Source organism: Narcine bancroftii, chromosome 7, assembly GCF_036971445.1.
Source record: "Narcine bancroftii isolate sNarBan1 chromosome 7, sNarBan1.hap1, whole genome shotgun sequence".
NCBI classification, from domain to species: Eukaryota; Metazoa; Chordata; class Chondrichthyes; order Torpediniformes; family Narcinidae; genus Narcine; species Narcine bancroftii.
Window position 1 is genome coordinate 206,503,679 of NC_091475.1, and position 12,770 is coordinate 206,516,448.

At 42.7% G+C, this 12,770-nt stretch overlaps 1 protein-coding gene across 2 annotated transcripts in view; it reads left to right on the forward strand.

Annotated features, from left to right (window-relative positions):
- Positions 1-12,770, forward strand: part of clns1a (chloride channel, nucleotide-sensitive, 1A) — a 63,151-nt gene that overhangs the window by 6,923 nt on the left and 43,458 nt on the right. For both annotated transcript variants that reach the window (XM_069892077.1, XM_069892078.1), the window contains exon 2: positions 9,631-9,767. In XM_069892077.1, coding sequence (XP_069748178.1) covers positions 9,631-9,767 — 137 coding nt within the window. The remainder of the gene's footprint in view (positions 1-9,630; positions 9,768-12,770) is intronic.

Genomic DNA, 12,770 nt, shown 5'->3' on the forward strand with positions numbered 1-12,770 from the left:
GCGTGCTGTCCCTGACTGTTGGCTGTGCAGCAAGGCCAGCGCCATTTTGGGGTCGCTGGCCTTTAAGCTGCCCTTGCCATCCGTCCGCCGGTTCGCCTGTCGGGGCCAGTGCCACTGTGCGGGCTTCTGGCTTTTAGCTGTGCCTACTGCCCGGAGTGCTGGATTGATCGCGTGGCAGCGTGCCGCTGCAGATGTGCACTTTAATCACATGAATTGCTTAATTATAAATTTAAAGTTGGAGCACAGGGGCAAATAAACAAAAAAAGTGTCTGTCTCAAACATTATGGAGGGCACCAGATATTTAAAAAACTATTACTTGACCAGACTAGTATCCTGAGTCACTTTTGAAGATAGTGCTGTGTTTTCCAGTCCCAGATGTACATTATCACTGTTTGCAGCATGTTGTTCTGGACCTTGACTATTTTCTTTTTCGACTGGACTGAATTTACTGCTGGGGGTTTGACAGTTGTAATAGCACCATGCTATTTTGCCAGCTGTTAAAGGACTGAACTTGCTGCTGGGGATTTGCCAGCGGCTCGGAGCTGTAGTAGCACTGGGCTGCCGCTAGGAAATTTTGACAGGTGTCAAAGCATGGGAACCACGCACGAGAAGTCTGTGGGCTTGCAGGAGACTGCTAGTTCTGGAGAGGTTCATTGGTGGAGTGTGCGGGACTAACCAGTGCCTCTCCTGTCCCCTTCCAAAGAAGAGGTCTCATGTGCCAGAAGGGCCCTACTGAACCCTAAGGAGGACTTTGGAGGGTCACCAGAGCACTCAGAACAAGATGTCCAAAGAAGAGGACTCGCGTGTCAGAAGGGCACTTGTGAACCCTAATATAGTGACCAGGAAGTCATTGTGAAAATTTCTGGATAAAGGAAGTGAAGGGCAGTGGTAGCCCATTCGAACCCCAAGGCAGTCTTGTTCCCCTGACAGATTTGACATGACTGATGTGGGGGTTTTTGGTTTTATGGTTTATTTTGTGAAATTTTGGTGATTTTGGGGGCCTTTCAGCCTGGACTGTAATGGTCTGGGTTTTTCCCCACATACGCTGTATAATCTGTTATTGTATAGAGTTGCCATTAAGGCTGGTGTTCAGGTGTTCTTCTATCTTTGGCTTGGCTTCGCGGACGAAGATTTATGGAGGGGGTAAAAGTCCACGTCAGCTGCAGGCTCGTTTGTGGCTGACAAGTCCGATGCGGGACAGGCAGACACGGTTGCAGCGGCTGCAGGGGAAAATTGGTGGGTTGGGTGTTGGGTTTTTCCTCCTTTGCCTTTTGTCAGTGAGGTGGGCTCTGCAGTCTTCTTCAAAGGAGGTTGCTGCCCGCCAAACTGTGAGGCGCCAAGATGCACGGTTTGAGGCGATATCAGCCCACTGGCGGTGGTCAATGTGGCAGGCACCAAGAGATTTCTTTAGGCAGTCCTTGTACCTTTTCTTTGGTGCACCTCTGTCACGGTGGCCAGTGGAGAGCTCGCCATATAACACGATCTTGGGAAGGCGATGGTCCTCCATTCTGGAGACGTGACCCACCCAGCGCAGCTGGATCTACAGCAGCGTGGACTCGATGCTGTCGACCTCTCCCATCTCGAGTACTTCGACGTTAGGGATGAAAGCGCTCCAATGGATGTTGAGGATGGAGCGGAGACAACGCTGGTGGAAGCGTTCTAGGAGCCGTAGGTGATGCCGGTAGAGGACCCATGATTCGGAGCCAAACAGGAGTGTGGGTATGACAACGGCTCTGTATACGCTTATCTTTGTGAGGTTTTTCAGTTGGTTGTTTTTCCAGACTCTTTTGTGTAGTCTTCCAAGGGCGCTATTTGCCTTGGCGAGTCTGTTGTCTATCTCATTGTCGATCCTTGCATCTGATGATATGGTGCAGCCGAGATAGGTAAACTGGTTGACCGTTTTGAGTTTTGTGTGCCTGATGGAGATGTGGGGGGGCTGGCTGATGGAGGACCTCAGTTTTCTTCAGGCTGACTTCCAGGGTTTTTGGTTTTATGGTTTATTTTGTGAAATTTTGGTGATTTTGGGGGCCTTTCAGCCTGGACTGTAATGGTCTGGGTTTTTCCCCACATACGCTGTATAATATAATCTGTTATTGTATAGAGTTGCCATTAAGGCTGGTGTTCAGGTGTTAAGTTTGAGTTAATTCTATCATTGTTAGTTTGGTTAATAAATTTTGTGTAAAACTTAACTCATTCGTTTGTGGGCCTCCCAATTGCTGCTGGGATGTGTAACAGTGTGCATGGCATGCATAAATGTTTCTGGCAGCTTGATGCCAGAGAGCTGTTTTCACAATGAAATGGGGGAGCAGGCTGGTGCCTTGCTCCTGGAATCTCTTCTGTTTGTACAGTTTCTTAACAATAGCTCCAATGTGAAAGGGAAAATAGATAATTGTTTTCTTTAAAGGTTGTATTCCCATCCTCCTGTTCAACCTCCAGCAGCTGGAAAATGTCCCATCCTCCTGTTCAACCTCCAGCAGCTGGAAACTGATGTAACTCTGGGAATAATCCTGTGTAGAATATTGGTGGTGTTTAAGAATTCAGTCGTCTGAATCAATTAAAAGAAAGAAGCAGTGTCAAATTACACTGCCTTTCTTTCATGCCAAATGCAATGTTGGCATTCATATCCAGAGGAATATGATGCTGCCAAACCCATGCTATCCAGCACTTATGGGGGTTGGTAGATGCCTTGTAAGTGTATTTTTCTTTTGCTTGAGACTTTTTCTTATAATGCCTAACAAAGACACCTATATTAAGAATAAACAGTTTAAAATACAAAAATACTATTGTTATGAGTCCAGAGGACCCCAAAACCCAGCGGCAATAGAAATTCACCAAGAGAAATGGTTACTTAAACAAAAGCTGCTTTTAATTATCTTTAAACGTGAAAACAGAATCACACTTTAACTTATCACTATTAAATTCACAAGCCTAACTTCACCCCCTTCCAATTCTAAATGCACGTGTATGTAATGTGTGTGAAAGATCAGAAAAGTTAATCGATTCACAGTCCAATCTCACTTCTCATTCCTCCAAGTTCACTGGTATCAGGCAATTTTTATACTGTGCACAGAATTTAACATTTATGAATCTTCACGAGGCATTGGTGCTTGAAAGGTAAATGGTTACCACTCAGGAAGGTTCTTGTCGGTTTTCAGAGAGAGAAAGATTTGTTGCTTGTTAGACACCCACAACTGATTCCTTCTGATCAGCCACTTCGGTGTCTTGCTGAAGAAACTTGCCCCATCAGGGTTTTCCAGATGATAACCTTTTTCTTTCAAATCACCAAAGAGTTCCTTTTTGTTTCCCTTATCTCAGGCGAGACATTATACACCCAGCCATCTCCTCTTGTATGGACCACCAGGGCTTTGACCAGGCTGAACTAAGAACTCACAACCCATATTCAAAATGGGGTTTTTCCACAAGCTTGCCGACTTGTCCCTCTCTCTCTCAGAAAATGACCCTCTTAGAACAGCCAACTGCACTCACTGTGACACTGAACCCAATCTTCTGACTTTGTTCATCTGTTCCTTTCCAAATCAACAATCCATTACTCCACAGCATGTCCAATTAACACCAACTTCTGACGTCTCTATAGGCCTTCTTCAAAGTTTTTACGAAGGCACTCGGAGCCTGGAGTTTCTGGCTTGAGCAGAGCTCTGGCATTTTAAATGAGATCTGTTTTGAAGTGTTTGTATGTGACCTACACTTAAAAAAAACCTGCCACATTTTATCTCCTTTAAAACATATCTATATACAATATAAAATATAACATAATCTGTCACAGTATGCTGTACTTGCACTGAACAAACTTCACTTGCATGTGTATATCAACCTTAAAGCATTTTAATTTATTTTCAGTCATATTCTTTGAAAACATTTATCCCATGCTGCATCTGCAGGATCTTCCCCTCCAAAGAGCTGCCCTAAAGATGAACAATAACATTATAGATAATTACCCTCCCCAACCAAATTTACAGATAAAGCCTGTGACCGGGGCGACTCTACTAAGCAGGGATAAAGACGCTTTAAGAGAGTCACCCTGAAGGCAAGTGGCCTTAACCAGCTTTTCATAGTGGCCGATGCTATTTCAAACACCTACTATGAGCAAAGCACGACCAGCGCCCTCCACTCCATCTTCACCAAAGTTTTGTGTGTTAACTCATAGAACATTTACTTTTACAATTGTAAACATGCATTTAAACTTAATTTATTCTTCTTTTTATTATTTATCTTCCTCTTTTTTGCCATTTGTTTGAATTCCAGATACTAGGGGTTTTACTGTATAAGAGAGCTTGGATGTGACGTTGAGGGTTAAAAAGGCACTTCTATGGCCTCATTAGTACAGGGTCGTTTTGGACTCCTTATTTATGCAAGGATGTGCTGAGAGAGTTCAGAGAAAATGTATAAAAATTATTCCTGAAATGAAGGAATTATATGAGGAATGTTTGACCACTTTGGACCTCAAGAAAACACTTTGAAAGTTGAAAGGACTGGACAGAGTAGATGTGGAACTATCAGATCATCTCCATCAGACTCTCAAAATGATACAACCTACCTTTCTTTTCTCTCTCTCTCTCTCTCTCTCTCTCTCTCTCTCTCAACTGAAACACTTTATCGCGGTTATCGCTGTAGTGAATGTGTTCTCCCTTTGCTATCATGTCCTTTGTATAGTGTGGTGACCAGAGCTGTATGCATTACTAGAGCTCTGCCCTCTTTTTATCACCTAACTGTATCGGTTTTCTCTGGGTGCTCCAGTTTTCTCCAGTAGTTGGTCACGTGGGTATATTGTGTGGCATGGGCTTGAAGGGCCTGTTACCATGTTGCATATCTCAGTGAAAAATTAGACCTGCTGGTCTTGCATTTTATGTCCCAGCTAATGAAATAAAGTTTTGTTTCTTCATGCCAGTCACAATCTCATTCTCCCCAAACATTTGTGTGAAATCTACAGAATGAGATTCCAGAATCCCAAGTACAGGTTTTCTCACACTAGAGTCAAACATTAGTAAACCACAAAAGTTTGCAGACATAGTGGTTGAAGTAAAAACACAATGCTGGAGAATTCAGTAGGTCAAACAGTGTACTTTATAGAGCAAAGATAAAAGTCCTCAATGAAGGGCTCCAAACCAAAACATTGGTTATTTTGACCTTGATAATCCTGAACTGTTGGTTATGTACCTTTACCTTTGCTATACAGGGATGCGCTGCTTAACATTCATTCAGGCAACATCCGACCACGTATTCATCCGTGGTTCCGTAAGATTATAATAGAGTTCAGAAATCCCAATCATAGAGCAGGATGCAGTGGACGTAACCAGACGTATGCAACAAGTTCCCGCATGCAGCGCATGTATCTCTTGTATTTTGAATACAAGGGCTTTTGTATGTAGGCACTGTACTTTCTATTTATCTATATGGACATATTCATGGATGTATTCCTGAAGCAGCCAATGCCTCCCCAAGAGCTTCAGCCAGGTCCTTCAGGCATTACAGAATGACAGTTCATCAATGGAGGTTATTTGACCTGAAACTGTTCCAGTGGAACACGAGGAGGAAGTTGAGAACAGAGATGTGGATGATCCTCATCCTCTGTTAAATTGTTTGTGATATAGGCTAAGAAAGTGTTTATGTAAAAGTTTAAAAAGTGGAAAAAAATTAAACAATTTAATTTACTGTATGGTCAGTATCCCATATAGCTTTGCTAAGTATATTACAGTAAAATGGTGTTCACATGCATAAAGCCCAATTTCACAGAACGTATCATGGACGTTATGTGGAGCATACCTGTATAAAGTACAGTTTTTTTTACCTGATAAGCTTCTCCAGTATTGTGTTTTCACGAGAGTCAACCCTAACCCTGATGTTATGGAAATTGGGGTTGAATTTCAGATACTTGGCTCAGCTGAGGCCATTCTGGCCATCATGTTTTTTTCCTTGCATAACTTGTGAAATGATTTGGTTGGGTAAAGAACAACTGCAGATGCTAGAATCATGAATGAACAATGGGAAGATGGAGGGACTCAGTCAGGTCCGTGGAGACAACTTAAAATGAGATCCTTTATCAAGACTAAAGTAGGAAGGAGAGATGTCAGGTATGTAAATAATGGTGGAGTGGGGCTAAGAGGGGATAGAGTATTGAACAGTGGGTGAGGGAGGCGAAGAATAAAAACTGGAGAAACTCAGCAAGTCAAACAGTGTACTGTAAAGTGCAAAAATAAAGATACGTAACCAACGTTTCAGACTTGAGCTGTTTATCAAGGGAGCTGGAGGGGTGGGTAGAGGGAGTTGGGGGGTGGGTAGAGGGAGTGGGTGGGGGTAGTATAGAAAAGTAGGAATGAGTAAAGAGATGGGAGTCCTGATTTTGATGCTCCTGTACCTCCTTCCTGATGGTAGTGGGTCAAAGATACATTATCCAGCACACAATCAGTTGTGGTGTTTTGTTCTCAGACTGGCTGAGGTGAGACATTTCTGTGGGTATATTAAAATGATTAGCAGTATGGATTCATAGTGCGAGGGTGTTTGGTGAAATGGCTGGCCTGTCTGCATTTAGTCTCATCGATGTAGAGGAGACCACACTGAATGCAGGAAATTAGATTGGACAATGTGCAGCTAAATTTCTACCTCACCTGGAAGGTCTGTTTACGTACCTGGGTGGGGGTGAGGGGAGGAGGGATGTGTGGACAAGTTTAGCACTTTCTGTGACTTCAGAAGGAAGTGCCGAAGTGGGTGGTAGTGTGGGTGAGGAGGAAAGAAAGGACCAGGGAATCATAGCCTGACCCTTGTGTAAAGTGGTTAGGGATGGCTGGTGGCAGGGATAATGTTGAATTTGGCAGAAGTGTCAAGAGGGTGGTGTGTTGGATATGGAGGTTTGTGGGGTGGAAAGTGAAGCCTGAAGGTGCCATGTTTTTGATCTGTCAGGTGGGAGATGGAGTGAGAGTGTAAAATGGAGGAGATGCAGATAAGGAGCCACATGTCTTGAGAACATTTCAGATGTCCTGGAGTCATCCCAGAAACAGAATTGACTGAGGAATTGGAGGCAAGCGATAGCGTCCCTACAAGAGGCAGGATCAGAAAAGATATAGTCCCAGTAGCGGTGGGAGTCAGGTTTGCAATAGGTGGGTGTGAGTTCCTGAAATGGAGACACAGAGGTCCAGCAAGGGGAGAGAGGTGTCCTAAACAATCAGTTGGTAATCTCTCCCATGAAAGATATTTCCATTTCTTACTAACTGCTCATGGGATGTGAAGGTCCCTGGGGCCTCTTGTCCTGTACTACCCTGAGCTTGTATCTTGAACTAAGTGGCTTGCAGGTTCAATGAGCAGTTGACGGTAAGCAGTCTTCAGAATCCTCTCTTGCTCCAGACTTATTATAGCACACCACAATAAGTGGGGGGAGAATATTAATCAGAGTGTCTTGGTTATTTGGGAAAGCAGACAGTTCTATCCATTCCCTGGCTTTCGGCAGGCATTTACCAACTATGTCCTACTAGTTTCATTTAAATTCAATTTGCATTTTGACCACATTTGTCGATTTCCTTTCTTTGACCCAGCCATAGTTGAAGCTTTGGCTTTTGTCCCAACCCTTGTGGGAATAAGTCTCCGTCTTTTGTGTGAGACAGTGATGTGCCACAGTTGGTGTCATGGGAATGCCCAGCTTTACTTTTTAAACTGGGTGTTGTATCTTTTCGATGTTATCATTTGCTGCAATGATTTCATTCATGAAGGGGGTTGGCTGTTAGTGCCAGTATTAACATGAAGTTCTAGTCACAAGGTTATCACAGAGTTCTATAAGAAACCAGTTCAATAATTGGGTCTGTTCCATCATGCTGAATGGGCCTGGTTAAGTATTGAACTGCAAGAGATTTTGCATCAGCATTTTGTAACTTAGCTTGTCTGTCAACCTTGACGTCAGTGCAAAATCTGAGGAGATGAAAATTCAGTATTCTCATCAGTCCACGTAAGCAGGAAAGGAGCTCCAAAGCAAGGTGGCCTGTCCTACCACAAAGTGTTTCACTGCTGCAGCCTGCCCTTGAAAAGGTGCACGTAGCTGTTGTATAATGAAACTGAGCTCCAGCATAACGCACACACACTGACAGAATAACACCCAGCGATGAAAGAGGAGCTTCTTTTGTTCTTTGAGTGCACATCATACATTAATCCCATGCTGCTCTTACTCATTTTGGCAGCCCAGAGGGTATGCTTGTAACAATTGAGTGGGCAGGGATGAAAGGCTGGCCTGAAACAGCATGTATTGGCAGCCCTAAAGCAAATGGTTGTAGGTGCTAGAAATCGGTATGTAATGCTAGAAATGCTCAACAGGGCAGGCAGCATCTGTGGAGAATGAAATGAGTGAGCATTTCAGGAACCTGCTATTTTTTTTCCCCCCACATCTTTTGCATTTATTTTTTGTGTGACTGCTGGAAGTCGGCCAGTTCTGTTTGAAGTTCTCTTTGTACACCCAGTGTAGTGTTGGGCCTGTTTCTGAGAGCTGTTTGCTGCCTGGCCCCATCTGTTTTGGGTAATACATCAGTCCCTTGTGTCGAAAATGTTGTGAAATTTAATGAGGTTAACAGTCTTGACGACGTCTGTTCACATCCAGTGTGGGTCAGGAGCCCTGTATTAGGAGAGACGAGATGGCAAATGCAGTCTGAAGTTCATTTAAGAGTCTGCTAATAGCAGGAAAAAAAATCTCCTTAAATCTAGAGGTTTGTGTTTTCAAGCACACCTGCCCAATGAAAGAGAGGGGGAAGAGTATGTTATCAAGGTGGGATAGGTCTTTTAATGTGTTAGCAGCTTTCCTGAGGGGTGGTGGCGCAGTCAATGAAGGGGCGGTGATAGTCTGAGTACTTCCTTTTTAACATCCTTTGTGTTCAAATAGCCTTGCCCTTCCCTTATTCTGATATTTTCCAGACACCCCAGGAACAATGTCATCTCATTAGGTTTGGGAGCAGAAATGGGCCATTCGGTCAGCTTCTCTCCCCAGTGGACTTTTGCTGACTGCCTTCCATCGTTTGGGCTCTGAACGTTGGTATTGCTTCCTTAAACCATGCCTTCTTTTGTCCTCATCTTAAGATGCTACTTAAAACTTGCCTCTGTGACTTGAGCTTCTATCTTCCTGACTCCCCACATTCTGTAAAGCACCTTGCAATGTTTTTACATAAGAGATGCTATTTAACTAGAAGTTGTTGTCTCCAAAACCCTGTAATATGGTGGTCTTATCTAAATCCTTCCTGGGGTAACTCTTAACAGAGGGGGGAGGAGGAGGGGAAGAAAGGGAGACTCATACAGATCACAGAGAGAGACCCACACAGACCACTCAGATATCCACAGAGAGAGAGAGAGAGAGAGAGAGAGAGAGACTGTGCTCTTGAGTGTGTTAGGTTGCTCAAAGAAGGAAACTACCAGGTGGGTTTTACCAATGATTATGGGAATAAATACCAATTGTAATCCAGGAACAATAGTGATTTTGTGGGTGGCGTGATTTGCACTGCCCCTGATGGCAGTTGTTTTTCTGTGCTTCCTGGTGCTTACTAGACAGCAGTCAGCTAATTTTAGAAAAAAATGGCAGCTTATTTAGGATTAAAAGAATTGTTTGCAGGCATTTTCGATTCATTCACATCTTCTTTTTCTTTCTAGCCAACTATCATGGTTTGACGGATCGGGCATGGGATTCTCCTTGGAATACCCTTCCATTAGCCTGCATGCTGTGTCACGGGACGTGACCGTCTATCCACAGGAACACCTGTACGTGTTGGTGAATGTCATGCTGGGGGGTGAGTGTAACTTTCTTGTCTTGTAGTGAGGTTCTCACTCCCATATTCTTGATGTCGCAGCATGGTTACCTCGACACTATTTTAGTCCCTGCAACCAAGGTTTGAATTCAACACTGTCTGTCCCCATGTCTGTGTGGGTTTCCATCAGGTGCCCTGGTTTCCTCCTACCCTTCAAATTGGGGTATTTTGGCACAGGCTTGTGGGCTGGAAATGCTTGTTCCTGTGCTGTATGACTAAATTAAATTTAAAAATTTAGTTCAGCTCCAAGAGTACTGTTGGGACTTCAATTTCCTTCGGTCTTTGACTGTGATTGTTGGGTTGTAAGAGTATGGCAGCTTTATCCTAGTGCCCTGGGACATTTGGGCACTCTTTAGGCAAGTAAAACCATTGGATCAACTGCCCACCACGTGACCCTTGTTTCCACATGGGTCAAAGGCCTTGAATCCCAGACAACACTTTCCCAGATCCACAAATGTCTTATTTAAGCCTCATTTAGAGCTTTGTCACTGCTCTTGGCCCAGCTGAAGGTCCTTACACCAGATGCATGAGTTAGACTCAAGGAATGGTTTCCATGATCCAAAACTCCATGAATGTGTGAAGCTTGGTATAGACATGGTGTCACGTTCATGCTTTGGGCCATGATGTTGTGCCGACCTATATAAAGCTACTCAACAATCTAACCTAGCTCACACCCATAACCCTCTATTTTCCTTACATCCTTGTACCTAAGAGTCCTTAATTGTCCCTTTAAATTTTTTAATTTAGACATACAGCATGGTAACAGGTCCTTTCAGCTCATGAGGCTGTGCCGACCAATTACACCCAATTGATCTACAACTCCCAGTATGTTTTGAACGGTGGGAGGAAACTGGAGCATCCCATGAAAAACACATGGCGAGAATATACAAACTCCTTACAGCATGGGATTCGAACCCCGGTCCTGATCGCCAATGCTGTAACACCGTTGTGCTAACTGCTAAACTGATCATGCCATCCTATTGTACCAGCCTCCACCACCATCCCTGGCAATGATTTCCAGGCACTCACTAAAGTGTGTTTAAAAAAATTTTTAAAATTGCCTGATGTATCTCCAAACATTCTGCCCTTTACCTTGTTGAGTGTCCTCTGGTGTTTTCTACTGTTGCCTCGGGAAAAAGGTGTTGGCTGTCCACCCTGTCTATTGTCTCTCATAATCTTGTAGATCTTGATTGAGTCCGCTCTCATCCCTCTGAGCTCCAAAGAGGATAGCCTCAGCTCTGTTTGCCCCATAAGACACTTTCTCCAATCCAGGCAGCATCCTGGTTTCACCAGAGTTTTACAGAACTGCAACATCGTGATTCTTGAACTCAATCCTCTGACTAACGAAGCCCACCATACCATATGGCCTCCTTAACTACCTGATCAACCAGCGCAGCATCCTTGAAATGCCACTTTACTCTGCATCCTGTCTATATCCTGTTGTAACCCACAACAACCTTCTGCACTATCCACAAACAAGACCTCCAACCTTCGTGCCATCTGCAAACTTACTGACCCATCTCTCTACTTCTTCATCCAGGTCAATTATAAAAATCAGAGACCCAAAACCACTCCCTAGGGAACTCCACTAGTCACTGACCTCCAGGAAGAACACGTTCCATCTACTACAACTACTACCCCCTGCTTTCTGCAAGCGAGCCTATACTGAATCTGAATTAACGTCATGAACAAGACATAAAATTCGTTGTTTTGCGGCAGGGTCACAGAGCAAACATTCATATTATAACCATCTTACAAAATTACTATATAAAAATTAAAAATAACAGTGCACAAAAAGTAAGGCAGTGTCTTTGGTTCATTAATTATTCAGAAATCTGAGGGCAGTGGGGAAGAAACTGTCCTTGTGCTGTCAAGTGCCCATCTTTAGACTCCTGTACCTTTTCCCTGATGGTAGCAGAATGAAGAGGGCATGAACTGGGTGGTGGGATTCTTTGAAGATAGAGGCTGCTTTTTTCAGATCACCTGATGCAAATGTCCTCGATGGAGTGAAGTCTGGTGCCTGTGATGTCGAAGGCCGTTAACAACCTTTTTTTTTTAAACTTTATTTAAAAGATAAGTAAAAGCCAAAAATATATATATATTTTTTTTAATAAATGTTAATAACAGTTCAAAATGCATATATTTCAAATACGGAGACCACTTATTAACAAAAAAAGAATAATTGTCATGTAAATTATAAGTATTTTTTCCCATAGCAATACAAGCTTTCAATTCATTATGCCAGCGTATTATATTAATTTCTACATCATCTTTCCAAGTACTAGCAATGCATTTACACACTACCGATAACACCAAATCTACAAAAGCAATTTGAACTTTATCCAAACCCATTCCCCTTAATGAATACAAATCTCCCAACAAAAAAACTGTTGGATCCAAGGGTAGTTTAAAATTATTCAATTTTTCCAAAACTATTTTAATTTCTTGCCAAAATGGTTGGACTTTTACACAAGTCCAAACAGCATGTAAAAAAAGTACCAGTACATAAACCACATCTAAAGCAAGAATTCGAATTACTAAACCCATATTTTTTTAACTTTTCCGGGGTCAAATACAATTGATGTAAAAAATTATAATTGACCATATCTTACATTAGTCAATTTAATTACATTGTCCTGACACATGTTTGCCCATTCATCTTCAGGAAAAGTAAACACTAAATCAGTCTCCCATTTAAGTTTAGATTTTTCCCAATCTGACTTTTCCATATTGTCTTGTAATAAATTATACATAACTGAAACATAACCCTTCTTTGGTATAGTAGAAGTCAAAGATTCAAATTTCGACAAAGTAGGTCAATTTCAACAACTCTCTACCATAATTATCTTTTACCAAAGCCCTGAGCTGATAATACACAAATAAAGAATTTAAAGGTATTTCAAATCGTTCTCTCAAATGGATAAAAGAAAGAAATTGTCCCTCTACAAAACAGTCCTGTAGTGTCTTTATACCTTTAGAATTCCA